Below are 23402 nucleotides of genomic sequence, written 5' to 3' on the forward strand. Positions count from 1 at the left end.
GATATCCTTTGGAAACATGACTTTGGAGGTGAATGTTTTTACATTGCAAAGCAACCACGTGATGATTACAAGTGCCACCAATCATTTCTAATTGACGCACTTGTCTCGGAGGAGGTTCAGTTGCGTAGCAATTCTGATGATGTTGATGATTTCCTCCCTATTTTTGAATTTGAGAGTTCTGGCCCTTGTGAGTTGGCCAACAACGCTGCCATTTTTAAAGACTCACAAGGTAAATGAACTAAGTTTTGGCAACCACACTTTGAAGAACTACCTCGAGAGAAAGAAAAGCCAAAACCATCCACCGAAGAGACCCCAACACTCAAGCTAGCTCAATTGCTTGAGGATCTGAAACATGTCTTCCTGGGAGTTGGTGATACCTCTTCTATTATCATTTCATCTAAACTGGATGCATTTCAAGAGTAGCGGTTAGTTGACATGCTGCGTGAACACAAATTGACATTGGGTTGGACGATTGCTGACATTAAGGGTATTAGCCCCTTAATTTGCTCCTATCATATCAACTTGGAAGACGGGTTTAACCCACGAAGGGATCCCCAAAGGAAACTGAACCCAACGATGAAACAGGTCATGAAGAATGAAGTCTTGAAGCTTCTGGACGCAAGAATCATATATCCAGTCGCTGATAGTAGGTGGGTCAGTCCAACTTAGGTAGTGCCCAAGAAATAAAGGGTAACAGTGGTGGAGAATGATAAAAGGGGCTTTTGTTCCCACAAGGACTGTGATGGGTTGGCGCATGTGCATTGACTATCGAAAGCTGGACGCCGCCACCCGTAAGGATCACTTTCCGCTTCCATTCATCGACCAAATCCTAGAATGTGGCTGGTCATCCTTACTATTGCTTTCTTGATGGCTACTCAAGCTACTATCAGATCGAGATCGCATCAGAGAATCAGGATAAAACTACTTTTACCTGTCCTTTTAGTACTTATGGTTTTCGGCGTATGCCATTTGGGCTGTGTAATGCACCAGCCACCTTCCAGAGGTGCATGATGAGCATTTTTAATGAGATGGTCAAGAGGTGTATGGAAGTGTTCATGGATGACTTGATAGTCTTCGGCGACTCCTTCGACTCGTGCCTTCTCAACTTAAAAGCTGTTCTGACTAGATGTGAAGAGAAAGGCCTTGTGCTTAACTGGGAGAAGTGCTACTTCATGGTACCATCAGGCATAGTCTTGCGGCATGTTGTTTCTAAGAGAGGGATTGAGGTTGATCAGTTTAAGATTGAACTTATCTCTAATTTGCCGACCCCAAAGACTGTCAAAGAAGTTCGGTCATTTCTAGGGCATGTTGGCTTTTATAGGAGGTTTATACATAATTTTTCAATGATTTCTCATCCATTATGTAACCTCCTAGCCAAAGATGCCGTTTTTGAGTGGACGCCTGAGAGTGAGGATGCTTTCCAAATGCTTGTGGCGAAACTGACTTCCGCCCCCATCACTCAGTCACCAGATTGGAGCTTACCATTTGAGATTTTGTGTGATGCAAGCAACCATGCTATTGGGGCTATCCTAGGTCAGAGAAAGGAGGGGAAGCCCTTTGTTGTGTACTACGCTAGCCAAACTCTTAACAGCACTCAAATGAATTATTCAACCACTGAAAAAGAGTTGCTCGCTGTAGTGTTCGCACATGACAAGTTTCGTGCGTACTTGATCGGTTCACCCATTATCGTCGTCATAGATCATTCTGCCCTCAAGTATCTCCTTTCCAAAAAGGATGCTAAGGCACGATTAATTCAGTGGATCCTTCTGTTGCAGACCATTAAGGACAAGAAAGGTGTTGAGAATGTTGTGGCAGATCACTTGTCATGATTGGACTTTAAAGACTCTACTAATGCCTCTGCCATTCAAGATGACTTCCCTGATGAGCATCTCTTCGCGGTCACTAAGCTACCTTAGTATGCTCACATCGTCAATTACTTGGTGACCGGTGAACTTCCTTCTAATTAGAGTGCACAAGATAAGTGCAAGTTTCTGGTCGAGGTGCGTAATTTCTTTTGGGATGATCCGTACCTGTTTAAGTACTGTCCCGACCAAATCATGAGGCGTTGTATTCCTGATGATGAGATTCTTAGTGTTTTGAACTTTTGTCATAACGATGCCTGTGGTGGTCACTTCTCTGTGAAGAAGACTGCCACAAAAATCTTGTAGTGTGGTCTTTATTGACCTACTTTGTTCAAAGACACTAATGAGTTTTGTCATTCTTGTGTGAGGTGTCAAAAGTTAGGTGATCTGTTCCGACACCATATGATGCCCTTGAACCCAATTCTTGTAATAGATATATTTGATTGTTGGGGGATAGATTTTATGGGACCTTTTCCACCTTCCTCTGGGTACCTCTACATTCTCCTTGCTGTGGATTATGTTTCCAAATGCGTAGAAGCCATGCCGTGTCGAACTAATGATAATGCGACAGTTGTGAAGTTCTTGAAAGAGAATGTGTTATCTAGGTTTGGTACTCCGCGTGCTATCATAAGTGATTAAGGCACTCATTTATGCAATTAATCTTTTGAAGCTCTCATGCAAAAATATGGTGTCATTCATAAGGTTGCAACTGCCTACCATCCACAGACTAATGGTCAAGCTAAGTTGGAGAATAGGGAGATTAAATAGATTTTGGAAAAGACCATAAATCTCGACTGTAAGGATTGGTCTTCACGTTTCTTAACGCTCTCTGGGCATACCGTACTGCTTACAAGTCCCCTCTTGGGATGTCTCCCTATAGGCTTATCTTTGGAAAAGTCTGTCATTTACCTGTAGAGCTCGAGCATAAGGCTTATTGGGCTATTAAAGCTCTTAACTTTGATCTTAGTGCTGCAAGTGTTCATCGCAAGCTCCAGCTATCAGAAATTGAAGAGTTGAGGAATGACGCTTATGACAATTCCAGGATCTACTTGGCAAAGATGAAAGCGGCACATGATAAACAGATCCTGCAAAAGAACTTTGAGCCAAATCAGAAGGTGCATCTCTATGACTCCCGTCTGCATCTCCACCCAGGAAAGTTTAGGTCGCGGTGGACTGGTCCATTTGTTGTGAAACAAGTTTTTCCCAACAATGCTATCGATGTCGAGGACCTAAGCGATGAGAGAGTATTCCAAGTCAATGGCCAGAGACTGAAGCACTACATTGAGCGTGTGAGCCAGGCTGAAGAGATCATTCTTGAGGCTCCGGTTTACCAACCTTGAGGAGTTTGTTTCCAACACTTTTGTATCATATTTTTGTTTCTTTGTTTCGTTTGGTGTGTTTTGTGTGCTTTTATTTTCAATTTTTTTGTGTGATTTCATATTTGTTTGTGTGTTTTGACGAATCAATTTATGAGGCTCGGCTTTGTTTCAATGTTCACCATCCAGGTGTTCTCTTTCCCTGTTTTTTTCATATTGCGTATATTTTTAGACATTGAAGACACTGTCTGATTTTGGGTTGGGGGTGGTGAGCATATTCATGTGAGAGATTAATTTTTGTCTTGTTGTTATTTTGGGTCAAAATTTTTGCGAGATTATCTGAGTATGATTTCAAAATGTTTAGTTTGAGTTAGTTTTTGCTATCTTAATTACCAAGAAATGATTTTCAGGGTTATTTTTGGGCACATGCCAAACCTTTGTGGTGAGATGGTTGTTAACACATTTAGTTGAGAAAAATTCCAGAGTTTAAGGTTTTCATTTTTGGTAAGTTGTGAGAGTTGAGAAAACAAACTTTCATTGATCTTTTGAGTTGGTTGATTCATTAATGGAGCACTATTGCTTGACTTGCGACATTTGCTTGAGGGATGATTTTTGGTTAGAAATAATCTTTAGAATTGAGCCATGTGTTGTAAATATTTATCATTCTTCTTTTGTATTTCTTTATTAAAAAAAAAGAAAAAAAGAAGATGAGAAAAAAAGCAAGAGCATCATTTTATCATCAATGTTTACATTGTTTGGTTGCACTCACGTCTTGTGATGCATAGCAGTCACTCAAAAGAATGCCTTACTACATCAGCTTCTTCAAATGTATGTTGTTTCTTGCCTTAAAAAAACAAAAAAAAAACAAAAAGAAAAAGAAAAAAAAGTGTGTATAATTGTTTGTATTTTTCGGCTCTTTGTTTGTTTATGAGATCCTTTTGACCAGAATGAAATCCCGAAAGCTTCTTTATGGTTTGAGTGAGGGATTGTTCTAGATTTTTGATTTACCTATCATTTTATCAATGTTTGTTTATTAGCTTGTCCTTAAATTGCCTTCTCTCACTTGAGCGTTAACTGATTGATTGCCAACTCCATAAGTGAAAACCCTTTGCATTAAAATATTTCTGACACCCGTGAGGTAAATGGAGTTGAGACTTTTCTTGGTGATTTTTTTAATGCTATTTGTGTTATGGACTGTGGTAAGAGGGATACGGTTTGGTGCACACATACATGACTTTGGAGTTATGATTGAAGTAGTTTTGATAGCATTTTCTGATGACTTACTTATGTTTTGTTTGATTGCTTAGGTGATTTTGCTAGTTTTGATTTGAATTTTCAGCTTGGCATGATTTTTCTTTCGCTTGAATTGCTAGGGACTAGCAATAAGCTGGTTGGGGGTTGTGATAAGTGTATGAAAATGCACTTAAATTGTTCATAATTGCTAAATAAATTAAGCTTTAATTAAATATTTTCGTGGAATTAATTTTTTGTGAAAGTATTTGATTTTAATTTAATTTAATTTGTTTTGTAGGGAAATAAGACATTGTAGGGAAATAAGACATTTGGGCCAAAACTAAAAGAAAAAGAAAATGAAGCCCATTAGCAAGCCTAGCTGTCCGCCAAGCCAAGCCGAACCGAGCCGAGCCAGTGAATCCGCATGCGCCATGTGTCATTTTCTGGCACGCTTCAACCGCGTGGGAGCCAGCTGTCCCCGTATACACGCGCGCTTGGTACGCACACCCTTCCCTTTGCGCGAGTCTCTTCCACGCGTGCATCAACCAATTTTCTATCCTCTTCTGCGTCAATCCCGTAGTCCAGAAGTTCTCCAACCACCTCCCGCCACGCGTCTCGTGGGACCCAGATGCTCCCTTACTCACGCGCGCTTAGCGCGTAACTCCTTCCCCCTGGGCGAGTTCCTTCCACGAGCGCGTCTTTCCTCCGCATGGGCTCCAGCTATGTAGAACTTCTCCTCTCTGTGAGTCTTCATCTGCCACGTGTCCCATGCACAACAATGTTTCCTTCTCAGCATACGCCACGTGTACTAGCTGTTGTACTCCTCAATTTTTCCAATTTCAAACATTTTTTATGGTTCTTCTGCACCATTATCAGCCTTTACTCCCAAAATAAAGCATTGTAAATTTCAATTTAATTAGAATACGTTCCTTTTCTTCTTGTTGCTGATTGTAATTTTTGGCATGGCCCAGCAACTCTATAAATAAGGGCTTTGTTTAGTGTATTAGGTTGTTAATTTTGAGCTTAAGTTTAGACACTTTTTCTCTTATTTTCTTGCTCTTATTCTCATATTTTCTCTTTAGAATTTTGTGTAAGTTAGGCTAGAGTTCTTTGGTGAGGTTAGAGAGAAACCTATATGTGAAGTGATCTTGAGTGGATTTTGATTCTTCATTTGTTCTCCAAAGTTTATATATTTGAGTGATTAATTTTCTTCAATCTTTTTCTAATTTCTTATATTGATATATTTTGTTGTCAACTTTTATATAAATTTAGTCATGCTCTTTTTACGTAATTGTTACTCAATATAATTATATCAATAATATTATTTTATGAGTAGTCTTTTACTGTAATATTGCCAACGGTATATTATCGCTTTAAGATTTCTTATAAGAATAATTTTTATTAGGTTTCAACGTAAGAATTTTACTCACTCGAATACATTTTAATTCACATGTTCTTCAAATATTTATTTTCTGATTGTTAGTTTGGGATGTGAAACTTTCAATTGAGTAATCTCAAAAATCAAAATCCATTCGGGTGAACCAAGCATATAGGAGAATCTCGACGCCTTACCGGTTTTAATTATATAATTTTCTCATACATTTTTCTTACGCTTAAACTTCTCAACAAAAATTCATTCTCTTTTATTTTTATTTTATTATTTATCTCCTAACGCATTTTATTTGCTAATTGTTTCTTGTTTAATTTGTCACCTCTTCATGGGATCGACTGTCCTAATTGTGCTACAATTGACTGCTTATTTTGTACACGTTTGGGCGTAATCAGCAAGCGTCATGCTAGTAAGCCCAGAAAATCACAAAATTACCTCGACGGTATGATTCAAATTCAGGGCGTCAAATAATGAAGTGGAATATGAGGTGCTGATCGCAGGATTGCGGTTAGCAAGTCACTTAAAAATCAAGGGAGTTGAAATTTTTAGTGACTCTCAATTAGTGGTTGGGCAGGTGAAGGAGGAGTATCAGGCACGCGGAGAAAGGATGGGGGCCTATCTGAGGAAGGTAAAGGAAGAGCTTACAAAGTTCAAAAGTTATGAGATACAGCAGGTGCCAAGAGCCGAGAATACGAACACCGATGCCTTAGCTAAACTGGCATCCTCGAAGAATTCAAACCTAATAGGGGTTGTCCTCATCGAAGAACTGGAACGACTAACGATTGATGAGGCAGTGGAAGTCTTGACAATTCAGGCAGCTGGGAACTGGATGACACCACTCATCCGGTACTTGATGAACGTAAAGCTGCCCAATGACAGAGACGAAGCCAGAAGGATCAGATACAGAGCCACCAGGTACCTACTATATGATGGTTTGCTATACAGACGAGGCTTCTCAATGCCATTGCAGCGGTGCCTAGATGATCATGAGGCGCAAGAGGTCTTCCGGTAGATCCATGAATGAGTGTGTGGTAATCATACTAGGGGGCAATCTCTAGCTCTTAAGGTTTTGAGGCAATGGTACTATTGGCCTACGCTTAAAAAAGACACGTTTCAATACGCTTGGCGTTGCGATAAGTGCCAGCGATACGCCATGATTCCTAGAGCTCCCCCAGAGAACCTAACTTTCGTTCTTAGCCCATGGCCTTTTGCCAAATGGGGGATCGACCTGATTGGACCTTTACACCTCGCACCCGGAGGGCTTAAGTTTGCCATCGTCACTGTGGACTACTACACTAAATGGATCTAGGTGAAAACGCTTACTTCGACCACCGAGGCAGCCTGCACCAGCTTCATATGGAACAACATTGTATGCAAGTTCAGAGTTCCACATTCAATCGTGTCTGACAATGGGAAGCAGTTCGACAATGCCTCGACGTGCAAATTCTATGAGGATTTAGGCATACGAAAGGACTTCTCAGCTCCAATACATTCGCAGTCCAATGGCCAAGTTAAGGCCATCAACAAAATCTTAAAGTATACCCTGAAGAAGCAGCTCGACGACTTAAAGGGAAAATGGGCCAAAGAACTCTCAAAAGTCTTATGGGCATACAGAACGACAAGTCAGACTACCACGGGTGAAACACTATTCTTTATGATGTACGGAATTGAGGTTGTACTCCCTGTGGAGATTGAGATGCCGACTCTAAGAACGGTCGTGTATGACGACGACACCAACATGGAAGCCATGAACGGAGAACTCGACCTACTGGAAGAAAAAAGGCTCGATTCTCAATTACGACTCGCCGCTTACCAACGAAGGGCAGCGCGATACTACGATAAGAAAGTCAAACAAAGAAGGTTCGTCCCAGGAAATCTGATATTAAAAAGGGTGACGCAGAACACTAAACCAAAAAATAATGGTCCCCTGGACCCGACTTTGGAAGGACGCGTAAGGGAGGTACTACGCCCTGGGACATGCGTTCTGGAAACCCTCGCTGACAAACAGATTCAACACCCATGGAATACAGAGCAGTTAAAACTGTACTACCAATAATGTACGAATTCTTACACGCTTTAATTGTGTTTGGCATTTCATTAATATAAATTAAGCTTATTCATAGTAAGTGTCCAAAAGAATGCGAAGAAATCAACCCCTTAATAACATGCTTGCCTAAAAATCATTGTTTTCAGACAGACATGGGGGGCAGCTTGGGTTTACAAGCTATGAAAGAATATATATAAATATGCAAAATTCTTAGATTTGTACCGAAAGCTCCAAGGGGCGTTCAGAAAGCTGACTCCCCCAAGGAGGAGAGGCTTTAATGCTTGGCACAATTCTTAGATTTGTGCCAAAAGCCCCAAAGGGTGTTCAGAAAGCTGACTCCTCCAAGGAGGAGAAGCTTTAATACCTAGCAGATTCATAAATTCACTAAGGGCCCCAAAAGGTGCTCGGAAGATTAAAGGTTACCTCGCTTTGTGTATAATTATTACAAAGTAGATCAATAAAGAAAAATGAAGTCATAGTAAAAATAATAACATACATATAGGATAAAAATCCATTGTCCAGATAATAAAAATATACTACAAAAATCAAAGTCATAAACCCAGCATCCTAGGCCTTGTCGCCTCCATCGCCCTCACCACCGTTAGCTGCAACTTCCTCAGCTCCACCATTGCCCTTGCCACCCCCGCTTTCGGTAAGAGAACCTTCGTCATCAGAAAGAGGCTAGTAGAGGAAGTCTAAGTTAAGTCCAGGGAGGTGCCTGTTAATTCTAGCAACAATTTGCTCGCCAACAGACAACATGTCACTGGCACGCATATCATGTAACTCTTCAGAGGATTTAAAATTCTCGACGGCCTTAGCAGCAATATCTGCGTTGTTCCGAGCAAATTCGACGGAGGCAACAAACTCCTTGACCCCCTTTTTCTTGCCCAAGTCATAGCCATCCTACTTGCCTAGGTTGTAATCCTCTCACTGAAAGACATCCTTGGCATCAGCAGCTTGTTTACGGGCTACCTCGACTTCCTTCTGGGAATTCTCCAAATCAACTTTCGCCGCCTCTAGCTCCTTAACGACGAGGGTAAGCTTCTTTGAGGTCTCCTCCCTATTATCTCTCTCTCTTTTTGGAGGAGAGCCTTCAGGCGCCCCTCGATGCGGTCCATTCCCTTGCTTTTCTCTTCCACCTTAACCATATCGATAAAGTTGAGGAGAGAGAGGACAAAGGGGTTGCCAAATCAGAAGAAATCTGTTAAAAAAAAGAGAAGAGGGAGAGAAACAAAAATGCATATAGCATATAGACGACAAAGCTTACATGGATCTGAAGAGAGATCGGCTGACGGGTGCGGCCGATCAAAGAAGCTCGAGTAGCGCTCTCCCAGTCCTGCTAAAAAAAAGAATCATATAGAGCCTAGAAGATGATGGAGAAGTGCGGGGATAAACTCAGCGCCGCCTCAATCTGGGCCAGGGGGACGTCCACGACGATAAACTATGGATCTAGAACCCTTGCCCCAGGAAGCAGCAGACATTTTCTAGACAGAAGGGCCTCGGGAGCATCAGTAATATCGATTACTGGCGAGGCTCAGCTTCCACCGCCGACCTTTCAGCCGGCCAAGGCCTCTTAGGCCTTAGAGTCTCCCGAGTACTTGAGCATTCAGCCGCAGGCTGAGGCGGGACGCTATCTTCAGTGGTTTCGCTCGGCCTCTCGCAAGGCCTCTGCTTCTTTGAGCACCCCTTGTCACCAAGAACGCACAGCTGCAAGGTTTTCATCTCTGTACCACAATTAAAGATAAGAATTCAGAAGGGCGACATATAATGAGAAATCGAGGGTCAGGAAGAAAGAACTAACCTCCGGCTGTGAAGTGGAAGAAATCATTGACCTCGTCGGTGTTGGTAGGATGAGGAAGTGAGAGCAGAAGGGCAGAACTTTCCAAGTTGTCCCGCGTCAACAAAATGCCGACGTGATGATGGGTTTCCGGGAAGCTGAAGGCTTGCTTCACCCTTGCAAGAGGATTCCTGGATAGTTGCGGGCGGTCCTAAGGAACTGCACAGAATAAAATGGAGTCAGTGGTGTAAAAACACGATGACACTTACATAGCAAATGGTTGAGGATACTCACTCAGCGTCCTAAACGACGTTTGCGCCCCTAGGCGCTTAAAAAGCCTATCAGCCGGGTGAACGTCGAACATACCCTTGACTAAAAAAAACATCAGCTTCTAGGCATGAGACGACAAGGGCAACCCCGTTATTAGTTTTGCTAAGATGGGCTTGGATCGCCCGTAACTACCCAAGAAATACCAGCCGTCATACTTGGGGACCTGGCAGAGTTTATATACATAAAGGAACTCATCCAAAGGCAGATCTACGTGAAACCTTTAGTCCCAAAGAACCCATATACTGGCAAAAATGTACCAAAAATTTAGGGCCAGTTGTGTAGGAAAGATGCTGTGGAAATTACATAAGGACTTCACAAACGGGTGTATGGGAAGTGTCATCCCCGCTGTGAAGGCCCGGGTATATACAAACATATAACCCGGGGGTGGTTGGCCCGCCCTAAAGTGGGGATCCGGCAGGAGATACTCAAACCATCAGCCATCCACGCGCCCCTTCTTATACGCACGAACGATATCCTTCTGCCATGTCTTCTGCTCCACAAGGTTGGCCGTGAAGAGTGGACGATCCTCATCCGCCCCCACTGATGCCACAGGGACACCAGTATGTCAGTCGCTGTAGCCAACGATGACGCCGCCAACTAGGGAGCCGGAGCCATTGGAAACAAAAGGGCCCTCCTCCTTGGCTTCGCCTTCAATCAGGTGGTCGATGCTATCCTAATCATTTCATGGATCGGGGACATAGTCCTCGACCTCCCTCAAGATTGGGTCGCTAGCTATAGAATGTGAGGAAGGCTCGGCAGCTGGCGTTGGATCCAGCCTCACAAGAGGCACGGATGATGATCCCCCTCAACGTTTAATCCATCTAGATGCCATTACTGTGAAGGAAAAACCTAAGGTCAGTTCCTATTAAGTCGATAGGGGAAAAGGAAGATAGTTCGGCGCTTAAAGATAAAAACGCTCGGTCGGTTAAAAGTTAAAAAGTTGAAACGACGACGGTTCAAGAAAGTAACGATGATTCAGGCCTAGATATGAACTAGCCGGAGACTATTCAAGCTAAATGACGACCATTCAAACTAACCCAGAGCACCAAACATAGGCCCAGGCTAATTCAGAACTCCCATAGCTAGTCTAGAACATTGCGTACAATGTCAAAATCAGCTTCTAACATCCCTATTATGCCATTTCTAACCATTCCCACCACTCAAGAAATCTACCACAAGTCCAGGTACGATAAACACACCAGAAATGGATAGGAAGGTAGGGAGACGCTTACCAAGAAATTAGAAGCAGAAGGGATGCATGAGCTTTTGAGGTAAATATTGCTGGAGAATCACAAGTTGGCGAGAAGGATGTGAGTGATCCTGGAGAAATTTTGGCAGAGTTTCGGCTACTTAAAAAATGGTTTCAAAACGGTTCAGACACACGAAGAGGGTATTTATAGCAACCACAAGCCCTCGGCCTCCCAGCCGTCCGATCAGATACGTACACATCCAACAGTGGGAGCACAGGAATTTGATCTGACGATTGGGGGAAGGGCGGGAAGCTAAAGAGGCACGATCCAGTGGCCCAGGTTCATCCGTTTGAAAAAATGGCCACATTAGCAAGGTAATTGGACTGACGCGATGTTTACACTTCTCGAGGGATTGTTCGAATGCTAGGGCCATCATTGCAAGAAAGGCTCAGAATTAGCCTCCCACGCTCGAAGCAGACAAAAAGGAGTGCCAGGGCAAATCCAAACCTAGCTCGAGGCAGTCCAACGGAAAGCCCCGACCTGGGGGGAAGCTGTTGTGTGGGAAAATGTGTGCTGACATGTCGGACAATGATCTTGCTCCACGTGGCCCTACGTTAAGCCACTTCAAATAGCTATCGTCGCCTGACACTCCATATGCGGGAAAGGCCGAGCGTACAGGGCACCTTGTAAAACCATCGACTCCATATACGGCCGAGGCCTATATGGGTTCGCATCAACATCACCGTGATAGGGTCGACTCATAAGGAGCCATCGGCCGGCTTTGTATTGTATAGGCACAAGGAGCGGACCGCATGAATATGGATCCACGTCCCCAAAAAGTCCTTTGAGTGGACAAGGGGAAATCCCCAAGTTGCGTCTGGACTTGGAAAAGGTCAGCAACTTGGGAAATGATTACCTGCCCATAAACCATCTGGAGAGGATCAATGGGGATCACCTAGGATCTGCAGAGCCGTAACAGGGGACAAATTGGATGAGTGAACAGTCCAAAAGGTGTTTAAAAGTCTAGTCTAGCCTTATAGAGTGACAGGTTATCTAAGGAAAGCCATCATGTAACTCCTTGCGACCGCCCATCTAAAGGAACCCAAAGACAATCCACGGGCTATAAAAGGGAGCAAAGCCCCATAGACACACGAAGAGGGTTTTTTCTCTACATGTTTATGTAAATCCTGAAGAACACGAGATTAATATAATACAGTAGATGTAACTCTTTTTATATAAGGGTGAACCACTATAAACTTGTGTGCCCTTTTCTTTACATTTATTCAAGTACCACATCAAATATCCATGGCCATACACTGATTGCATAAACACCTTTACTAGAATATTTAGTTAAATACAACGCTCTAATCAGTAACTCCGTGGGTGACCAAGGGGTAACCCGTTAGAATACTGTTAACGAAAATCGACCGTCAACACTAACTATGCATATTTTAATACGGTAAATTAATAAAACCAAAAATGTAAGTAATGGTTATGCAACTGGACATTTTATGCTCACCTTTTTATTTTTACTTCTTAGACGGAGTGCAATGTAACCTATCTGATGAGGAGTGAAACCCAGCTGTATGTGACGTGTAGATGTTTATTGTAGCTTCTTAGATTGTTCCTTTTGATTATGTAAGACTTTCCAAACTCTAATTGTGTTAATTATCTGTTGATTGGGATTAACCGATGATGATCGTACTATTTATATTTTAATTGGTGCTACACTGTACTGTAGATTTTTAGTATTACTATATCTGTCGATGTGATGTTTTATTTAGAATTATCTTTTAAAGTCCCATGGGCACTTTCTTATGAACATTCAGATTTATATTTTATAATTTCATTTCATTGTTTCCCGTTATTTTATTAAAATTGTATAACCCCACAATTAGAGGCGTTACAATAAATTATGTCAGTTAAACATTTCAACAATCGGAGATCACTTGATTTATAATTATAACTGTTGGGAAATTAAAATTACTATTACTTTTTTGTGCAATGAAATTTCAATTATTTTGTAGCTTGCATATTATAATATGCTTCATGCTCATGGGTTGATTTGCTCACCCCATACTGGCACAACGGTAATATTCGAGGTTTTTTTTCTTTTTGCATATTCGAGAAAGTCACTGCTCTCGCAGGCCAATTTCATTTGATCTCATGAACAAAGAAAATAAATGCATTAAACAGATCCAAACAAGGACAGAGAGGGAGAAAGAGACCTGAAGGGTACTGTATTATATGCATCGTAAATTAGCTTTGTACTATAGAATTGACGTCAGATCTCTTGCACAGACAGATCAAATCACATATTTCAGATCTGGATTTATATTGCCAATTAATATCAAATACAACATGACTAACTGGATCTCAATTCTAAAAGAAAACCAGAAGACAAGAAGAAGAAGAAGAAGAGAAGAAAACAAGATTAGTACTAAATGCTAAAACTGAACAAAAGTTGAAATTTAGATATTAAGATCAGGAAAAAAAAAAAGATCATTCGGATTAATAACGCCGATATTAATGTCAATAACATGTCATAGGGAGGATGACATAATCTGATCATGTGGAAACATATACCACATATATATATATATATATATAGCCATCATAAAATGAAAGGAAGAAAAAAAAAAGAAGATAAATTCTTTTAGTATTTCACATAATAACATACATACGTATGATTGAAATCGGCCATTATTATAAAATATTTCCACTCCCAGCTTGTCTAACTTTCTTAATTTTACCACCAAGATCCGCAAGAATTGCCGGAGGAAACAACGACTCAATCTCACTCGTCAGATCAAGAAGCACCCGGCGGCGGCTGATCGGCAATCTCCGCTTCGTCGACGGGAGCGACTTGGGTTTTCTCGGCGCCGGCGGGCATTTGAGGGTCGCCGGGATCTTGTGGTCCAAAGAAGTTGGAGTCTTGAACCCGTCGACAACTCCGACATGATTTTCCTGATCTTCTAGTACTCTGAATTCTTGATCTGGAGATGGGATTTTGAGCTTCAAAGTCGAAACCAACATGTCGAATTTATCTTCTTTTTTTCTGTCCTCCTCTTCTTGCTTCCGATCATGAACGTCGTCTTCTTCTTCTTCTGATGATGATGATGATGAAAGTGAAATTTGGCAGTGATGATCATGCTTGAATTCCAACGTGGGTCTTACCAAGAAATTGAATTCCACTGCATTGAGGTCTTTTTCGGAGAGAAGCATATTCTCAGAATTATTGTTATTATTATTGGGCCTGATCAATGAAATTGACTTTAGTTTAGAGTAGTACATTGAGGAAAGACCAAACAAGAACAACAACGAGAATTTTATGAGAATAAATTAAGAAGAAACTACAAGCACAAGATTCTAAAGTAGTGTTACTAGACTTGCGGAAAAGTAATTAAGAAGCCTAGGAATTTAAGGGAATCTTGAAAATGATCATATTTAGCTGAGAGAGAAGTATAATGTTGGGTGTGCAAAACATTACAATCATCAAAATTCTCCACCTTTTTTTTTTTTGTGTTGGTTAGTGAGTCTCTCGCGTGTTTGGACTTTAGCCCTCAAGATGTTCTTGATGAGAGAAAGAGAGAGAGAGAGAGAGAGAGGAATTAAACTGTTTTTGAAAACCCACTTCGGCGAAGGATCCGATGCAGCAAATATACACACACAGCATCCCGCAAGATATATCTCTGTGTCTGTAGTGTCTGCGTGTGATTTTCTCTCTCCTCTCTCTATTTTTCTCTCTCTAGCTAGCTAAGAGAGTGGGGGATTAATTCTGAGCTATTTTTCACTCTTTAAGAGTCAGCCATTAAACTAACTAGAAAATCTCGTTTAGCTAGGGCAGTCGCTTTTTCTCTGTTTTCTACGAACTTTGATGCACCAATGCACGTGGTTTACTACGGAGAAAACCCATTTGGTGATAACGTGCATGTTTTTTTTTAGTCTCATGTTCTAATATCTCGCGAGATATCTTGAGACAATTATTAAACTCACCGGTCCCGGATATTTGTGTAATTTTCTTTTTTTTAAAAGAAAGAAAGAAACGAAAAAAAGAATAATAATTCCTAGAATTTATTTTCATTTCTTCCCAACCAAAAAGAGGAACTAGTTTGGAGTTTTCTTCAGAAAATTTTCTTGTTGGATGCTTGCGAAAGTTGGCTAATATTTTATGCGTTCGGCGGTAACAAATACACTGTCTATTTTTTGTCTGATATATATATATATATATATATATTTGAAATTAAATATTGATGTTGTTTTTAATAAATCAACCACCACCATGCATGGCCAAATTGCTGCATCATGCAGACGTTTAAGTCAATAGCTAATTTAGTCTTTTTCGCGATGGACAAATGGTATGTTTCAGATTTCACAACTGCCCATGTTTGCCAATGGTATTTTATTTCATTATTTCAATATTGAAATAAGTGGACATTGGTCAAAAGTTTTCTTTTTTGTTTTTCTTAATAATGTAAATTTCTTTCATAAAAAACAATGTGAATTTCAATCTATCGAGTACTATTTTAGGTGGATTAGATAAACTTCTTCCTTTTATAATCTTTTGTTTCCTTGCAATTGTATTGGTGACATGGTTAGATAAGCGTTGGATACCCTTACACTTTTTTTTTTTTTTCCTTTGCATAACCCTTGCACTTTTTGAAATTCAAATGTCAATTTAAATATCACATCTAGGGCATATAGAAATGTAATGTGTCTCTCATTCAATGATTTTTTATTATCTTAACTTGGTCAGACAAACATCTGACGTCATCTAGATCTATTTTGAAATTCATTGTACAATACAGTACTTTGTATTTATTCCTTCGAAATTTTACTCAATTTAGATTCGGTACGTGAACTGAAGCTTCAATAACTAAACCATTTTGTTGCACCCAAAAAAAAAAAAAAAAAGAAACAACACTAATCCATTTCTTTTTCTTTTTCTTTTTTTATTTTTAAAATCAATAACTAACCCATTTTAGTTTAGAGTTAAACTTAATATAACTGGCACTCTTGCAGTTATTTAATCTGTAAATACAAACATATTATCACTAAAAACTGACAAGTGTGCTGGAGAACAAACTTGATAATTATCCTCCATAGACTATATTTATTTTTTTAAATAATAGGGAGTTAGTTAATTTGCAATCTAAGAACCAAAATGTCAGACCAAATGCAATGCACATTTCTTGCTCATAAAAGAATACTTATGGTTTGGCTCTTTAGATAACATAACATATTATAACCAAATTTATGTAATAATTGAACTCACTAATTAAGTTATCTTAATTTATAATTTACTCCCCCCACCTTTTCTTTTGAGATGATCAAGTCTAGTACCAAAATCCAAAATATGAAATTATTTCCCAGAGCAATTAATATATAGGTGCCACACCTCATACTTATTTACCAAGCTTGATGATCATGATCAGATCCGATCAAGAAATCTAAAACAAGATTGCAGAGAAGACAGTCCACTATGTTGCTCTGAAAGGCTGCCTTGGCCGCATTATATCAGCTGTCCTCACATGGGTCCCCCTTTTGCTCGCCATTTTCATCTTCTGGAAGCCATTTTATATATGTTACAACATTTGCAATTTCACTTTGGATTCCCAACCGTTAAATATGGAGGGCCAGGTTGGGCTTACTTCTTCTGATAAGATTTGATGACTATTAATTCATGTTACTTCTTTTTCGTATTAAAACAATGAAAAAGAAAAAAAAAAAAACAAATTATTAGAGATGATTTGTTTTTCTCGTAGCTGATTTACATATGAATGAATACATATCATCATCTCATTAATCTCCCAGATATTATGATAAAACGACGATATTGATCAGTGCCGTTCTGTGTCTAGACTGGAAAGTGAAAGGGACCCAATCGGATTGCTTGGATTTCACCGCATCTTGGTTCCCGCACATGATAAAAAGAGCTTTTTAGGACCACAACAAACCATGCTGCTTTTCTTTTTGGTAAGTTAATTTCTTTCACTTTTTTTTTCACCCAGCGATTTTAGTTCAATTGCAAATTCCCCCAGCCTGATTCTGGAATATTTTTACAATTGCCCCATTGGGTGGCTCGTTCTCCTTACTTTTCATCCTAGTTCTCTACAGCCGTGTTTAGAATTCATCCCGTTTTTATTTTTTATGTTTTTCAAGAAAGAAAAAATAAAAACATTTTCAAAACGGCGTTTGGCGTAATAAAGACAAAAAAAGAAAACAAAAATGATTTTTTAGTTTAGTGTAAAATAAAAGAGAAATAAAAAATGACTTTTAGTCGTTTTTCATTTTTTATTTCCGTTTTCTCCTCTCTCGAGCAGAAAAAGAGAAAGAGAGACATTAATGGATTTTTTTACACTAAAAATAATCTCTTGATAAAACTATCAAACCCATTTTTAAAAATGATTTCTGTCTGAGATTGAAAACGTTTTCATTTTCATTTTCATATAAAAAATAAAATCATTTTAAAATGAGTTTCAAACGCGTCATATATCTTTAGGGGACAAAACTGAAAATACTTGCGACATAAAGGGCCACAATTACAATTACCTCAGAGCCTGCCTATTTGGGGAATATATATGTGTATGATATACACATATATACATATATATATATATGTGTGTATATATATATATATATATTTGCTTCAGAAATGCGTGGTGATGGTACGAATTTATTAATAGATTGGAGAAAGGAGCTATTATAGCAAAGGGATGTGAAACTTAAAAAAATTAAAAAGTGGAACACACACTCTCATGGCACATAATTACATGTCATGTTCATGCTTAATGATTTTGTTTCCCATCTCCGATCATCATGTCCCATCTATAACAATCATCTCCCCCTCCAATTTCAACCCTCTTTTTCTATGCTCTTGCTTTTTCTTTCGTTTATGTACTTCCTCATCTTTTCCCCGCCAATATTTTTCTTCCTCTTTTTATAACGTAGAGGTGTACAAGTTACAACTACCTAGGTTTTAGGCATTTTCGTCTAAGTCAATTAAGGAAATTATGTTGAGTACAATTGTCTTATTTTATACTTCATGAGTATAACATTCACGAGTTTCTAAAACTAGTATTTACGCATCCTAAATACAAGCAATTATTTTAACCCCCTAAGCAAGATATATATTATACTATCTTCTCTGGAAATGCTAATGAACGTAGTGTGATTGTAAGTCAAGATTATTAATGATAAATACGACATTATTCGTGTCACTTTTACATAAGCCGACCAAAGGCAGTACCATATTTCATATCATGTCTCCCTATCCTGCTTTGCCTTCACTATTGCTAGCCATGGGCGAAAAGAATAAATATTATACGTACTTTCACCTACTTTAATTCTTCCATCACAAACTGCATACACTATGTATATATGTATAGACACACATATATATTATACTTATATATTCATGAGCCAAAAGAATAAATATTATACGTACTTTCACCCACTTTAATTCTTCCATCACAAACTGCATACACCCAGCATACACAAAATCAAATATTTATATATATATATACGTGTGTATATATGTATAGACACACATATATATTATACTTATACAGAGCTCACATATATGGGTAAAATACGAGGAGCATATGATTTCAATATGAAGAACATACAAAAGGTCATTTCCCCTCTTAAGAAAACTGTCACTTAATGCGCCAAAAAAAAAAACCCCCAATAAATTCCATCCTCCTAATAATTATTGTACTTCCGACCTCAATAATCATGGGTGATATCCCAAATTCAAAATCCCACTAATTGCACAAACAAAACAAAAAATCTTTGGATTGACCAAACCACGACTTATATTGGCAAAATGGTAAGCTAGTTTAAAGGATCAAAGTAGTCCTGATCAGTCCAAAATTGGCGGAGACCTGGCCTTCTGTTTATCTCTCTCTCTCTCTTTAAGGGGGTGGGGTTGTTAGGGGGAAACATGAAAGTTGGCATGCAGAGAGAGCATTTGTTGTGTTGGAGAAAAAATAATGAATTTAGTTAGGTCAAAAGTTTCCTCCCCTACCCGCCAAACCGTACTACTGGGCTGTCCTGTGGGAGGAAGACCACGAGGGAACACATGCTTCTTGTTCTCCTTTTTCTCATTTATTATCCAGACTAGAAGAGAAGCAGAATTTCTAGTCAATTAGATTCAGCCAGCCGGAAGAGGTTAAAAATATATATAGTACACTCTTGACCAGTTGTTATTTCAGAGTGCACTCACATATCATGTTTTTCTTAAAATCCACAATCAGATTTTACAGTCCAACAACTTAACAGATTTCACAATTCAGAAGAGTAAATGAACCAAATAATGCTAGAGCATCGACTCTAATCTCACTATTATACCAACTCATGAGTTGTCGATCTTTCAGTTTTATAAAATTTATATTTGATTAATAGTGTAACACTTCTTAACTCTATCTTAGATTCTTACGAAATTTTGTAGTGAGCTTTATGATTATTATGTGTTTTGTGATTTTCTCTTTACAATTAAGGGGATTTGGATGTCTTAAATTCATGGGTCATCCGACGGAATTATCGTCCGAAGGAAATTTTTTTTGAAAACATTAATTGGAACAAAACTTAGTTAATTAAATTTCGTATGAAATTTCTAATATCAGATTCTTAATTGGAGCATCGAAATTATTCAAGAGTAGAGTTTTTATAAAGATTCTATTTCGGGGCCAAATTTGCAATTTTACCAAAATATGGAATCAAAACGTAATTTTTTAAAAATATGAGACCCAAAACGTGATTATAAAAATATGTGGGTCAAAATAGAAAAGCTAACGGAGTTTTTAAAAATTTCTGATTGGTTGTTTGAGAGTCACTATACACCACAACAATAGAAATTTAGTTAGGTTGAAAAATAAAATTAAAAAGAAAAAAAGAAGATGACATATCGATTATTTCCCAAAGCTCAGACATATTCTACTCTCTCTCTCGCTCCCTCTCTTACTCTTTCTCTCAGAAAAATAAAAGTATCTCGTAACTATGTAGAGGAGCTATAGAAAACCTACCAAACATCATTCAAAACTCCCTTTGATTTCCTTGAGTTAGAGATGATTTCTGAGCCCTAGAAACCTCTCAAATATTTAGTTCAAGCCACAATTCGAGAATAGAAGATTGTAAATCCATTTTAGCAAGTTGTCCTTACCAAAACTTGTCATTGATCAATTTATTTTAGTTGGTGAGTTCTAATCCATTTTTGAATGATTGTACATGATATTTCACTCCTCCAAATATACTAATCCAGCCAAACATGTTTCTCCTAATTCAAGCCACGAGTCCATCATTAAAGTGAAGCCAAACTTTGTCGTTTCTGCAAGGGTGAGAGTCCTCAACCTTTTAAAACCATGGAGTTGAATTGGAATATGTATTTTGATGATGGAGTTTATTTTTTGATGATTATTAAGTTTATTTCTAGTTGTTTGAAGTCCAAAATGATTATGAATAAGTTTTTGTGATCAGCTATCATGTTTCAGTTTTTTGGGTTATTTTATATATTGTTTTATCTCAGTTGATATTTTCTATTAAAGTAGACATCTTAATTTTAAGCAAGTTTTTGAATCATTCAAAAACAATTTTTGTAGAATTAGTTATGATTTTTACAAGTTCATGCAAAAATCTGTCAATTTCTTGAAGGGAATTTTTAATATAGATTACGGGTTGTTTTAGATTTAATAAATCTAAAACCTAGCTTATAATAGCTTTAAAGAAAGCTCTATGAGTCTATTTTGATCGGCTGTGGTCCTGTAATTTTTCGATCTACCTATAATATATTATGAATATTTTTGTAAGAGTCGACAAATCTGTCTTTTTACAAAAGATTGTTTGTGATCTACATTTGTGTTATTAAATATGGAGTTAATACTTTGATATTAAAGATTGGTTAAATATGTGGATTTTCTTATAGTTAAAGAACTAAGTTTGTAAATGTTTGAATATTTATAAGTATGTATGAAATTTTATTATTTTGTTTGATGACAAATGGTTTATTTCGATGACAGAAAGTTTAATAAAACTAAGATTTTGGTTGGTTTTGTTGAAAATCCAATCGTTCATGCTACATTATATTTTTGATAATATCGAATGATAACAAAAGCTCATGTTATGAGTTGGTGTTCCTTCGATTTTCTTTAAAAAAAATTATATCTATAAGAATTAAGGACTTTAAATTAAATATTTTAGTTTGATAGATTTTCTTTTAAGAAAATTATGGTTATATTATGAATTAAGCAGTTGGTTTTGCTTTATTAAGTTATGGACAAGGTTATTAAATTCCAAAGAGTCTTCCTTAACCTCAAACTACGTTTTTCGAAACAATGGGTGAGATTGTAATTATGAGTCTTCGATTAAGATATAAAAGAAGAAACAATATGGTTTTCTATTCTTAAGAATTTGTTAGCAACTTCAAAGTTTTGTAATACTCTTAAAAGAATTTGTAACACTCTAATTAATGAGAAATATTTGCTAAAATTAGGTGAGTACCTAATCATTGTGTGTGAATTGAATGAAACATAAAGAGCTTATGTTTGGGATGTATGAATGCTTAAGGTAAGTAGAGTACTCACCTGCAGCATAAGTGATGCTTGCAATTTACTCGTGACTTTGTTTGCCATTACTATGTATGGATGTCGTGATTGTTTATGACAGTATGAAAGGTGATTATAATTATGCCTCATGGACTATTTTTATTGTTTATCATGCTACATATGAATTTTCATGATCAATGAACATGACATGGAAATATTCAAATTCCTTTGCTCATTTATTAGCTATAATGTATATGACGGTAATGTCTTAATGAAAAATATCTGAGTGGATGTGAGTATTAATAATGGAAGCATGTTTTAAGTTGACTACAAGAATGCAAATGACATGGTGAAATAAAATGCTAGTATGCTTAATATGATTATGTGAGCATCTAAGAAATATGTGTGATATATGCAGTATCATGATCAAATAGAGCATGATTTTGTTGGCATGATATTTAAGTATGAACATTGGTTATAGTATGATATGACTAGTTTCATATATTAGTGGGTTACTACCGGTCCGTTAGAGGACCTAATAAGATAGTTATATTTAATTAAGTCTGTTAGATGGACTTTATGCTTTGCAGTTCTAGGTTATAGACGCGACTACTCTAATGGTCGTTGGATCTGTGATTTAGTCACGGTGTTGAATTCCATGAGCCTCGGCTGGGTAAGAATGGATAAAACCCCGTGAATACCCACGTTACTGCTTATGTGAATGCCAATGGATTGCAACTCAAATGTGATAGGCAAGCCACATATAACTAGTGGTACACTCCTAGAAGCCTAATTCGATTTGTTAAATGGTACGTGAGGTCCGTGTGTACGATTCCTTAGACCTATTGGCCTAGACTCTAAGATAGTCACACGATTGAGCATCAGCCGGCAAGGCAGTCCCACGGGCCCATTAGTACGTGCATGTTAGGATACTAGTTCATTAAGTATCTGATAAGTTATGCACATTATTATGACATAATAATATTGTGCTATGAGTTATTATAAAATGATTAGTTCATGATAGTGTATGATATGAGGTTATGTTATGAATATGAGAGTATGATACGACATGGTAGGACTGTAATATGATAAAACTATGTTGATTTAAAGTATGTATGTCTCTTAGTTAGATTTAATTATAATCATGTTAAATGGGAACATGTGATTAATATTGAGATTATGTTGTTTTCTAATGTCTTCTTAGTGTTGTGAACCCCTAATAAGAAGGCGAATATGGGTACGTTAGATTATTAGGGGTATTTATGTGTTTTAGATTTTAGTTACTATCAACGTGTTATTCTTGTTTAAATCCTATGCACGATTGTGCTTATAAGAGTACATGACTACTTGAGAAGACATCAGTTACAATAGGAAATTAATTAAGATTTATGCTATGGTATGCTTATGGTAATGATATGTTAAGATTATGATTTATGATATGGTATGCTTATGGTAATGATATGTGATAAGTGCACGAATTTGCACTTTTAATGTTCATAATTGTCAAACTATTTTATCAATTTTGTGATTTTAATTTCAAATATTCCTAAATTTAGAGGATTTAATTTTAATTGGATTTATTTTATTTTTCAGGTTTTTGAAGAAAACAATTGGATTTGAGCTAGTTTACCAAGCAAAACCCAAAAGTTGAGCCCAAGAAAAGCCCAATTCGGCCCAAAGCCCATCAGCCCATCACCCAGCCCAGCCGAGCCGAGA

At 37.9% G+C, this 23402-nt stretch overlaps 1 protein-coding gene and 1 pseudogene across 1 annotated transcript; one reads left to right on the plus strand and one right to left on the minus strand.

Moving 5' to 3' along the window:
• Positions 1-1172: 1172 nt before the first annotated feature.
• Positions 1173-7857, plus strand: LOC112093584 (annotated as a pseudogene).
• Positions 7858-13781: 5924 nt separating this feature from the next.
• Positions 13782-14462, minus strand: LOC21407927 (cyclin-dependent protein kinase inhibitor SMR3). Its single transcript, XM_010108161.2, has one exon. The coding sequence runs from the start codon at positions 14437-14439 to the stop codon at positions 13852-13854; it is 588 nt and encodes a 195-aa protein (XP_010106463.2). The 5' UTR covers positions 14440-14462; the 3' UTR covers positions 13782-13851.
• Between the last annotated feature and the right edge of the window lie 8940 nt (positions 14463-23402).

The sequence above is a fragment of the Morus notabilis genome, unplaced genomic scaffold (genome assembly GCF_000414095.1).
Source record: "Morus notabilis unplaced genomic scaffold, ASM41409v2 Scaffold46, whole genome shotgun sequence".
NCBI lineage: Eukaryota > Viridiplantae > Streptophyta > Magnoliopsida > Rosales > Moraceae > Morus > Morus notabilis.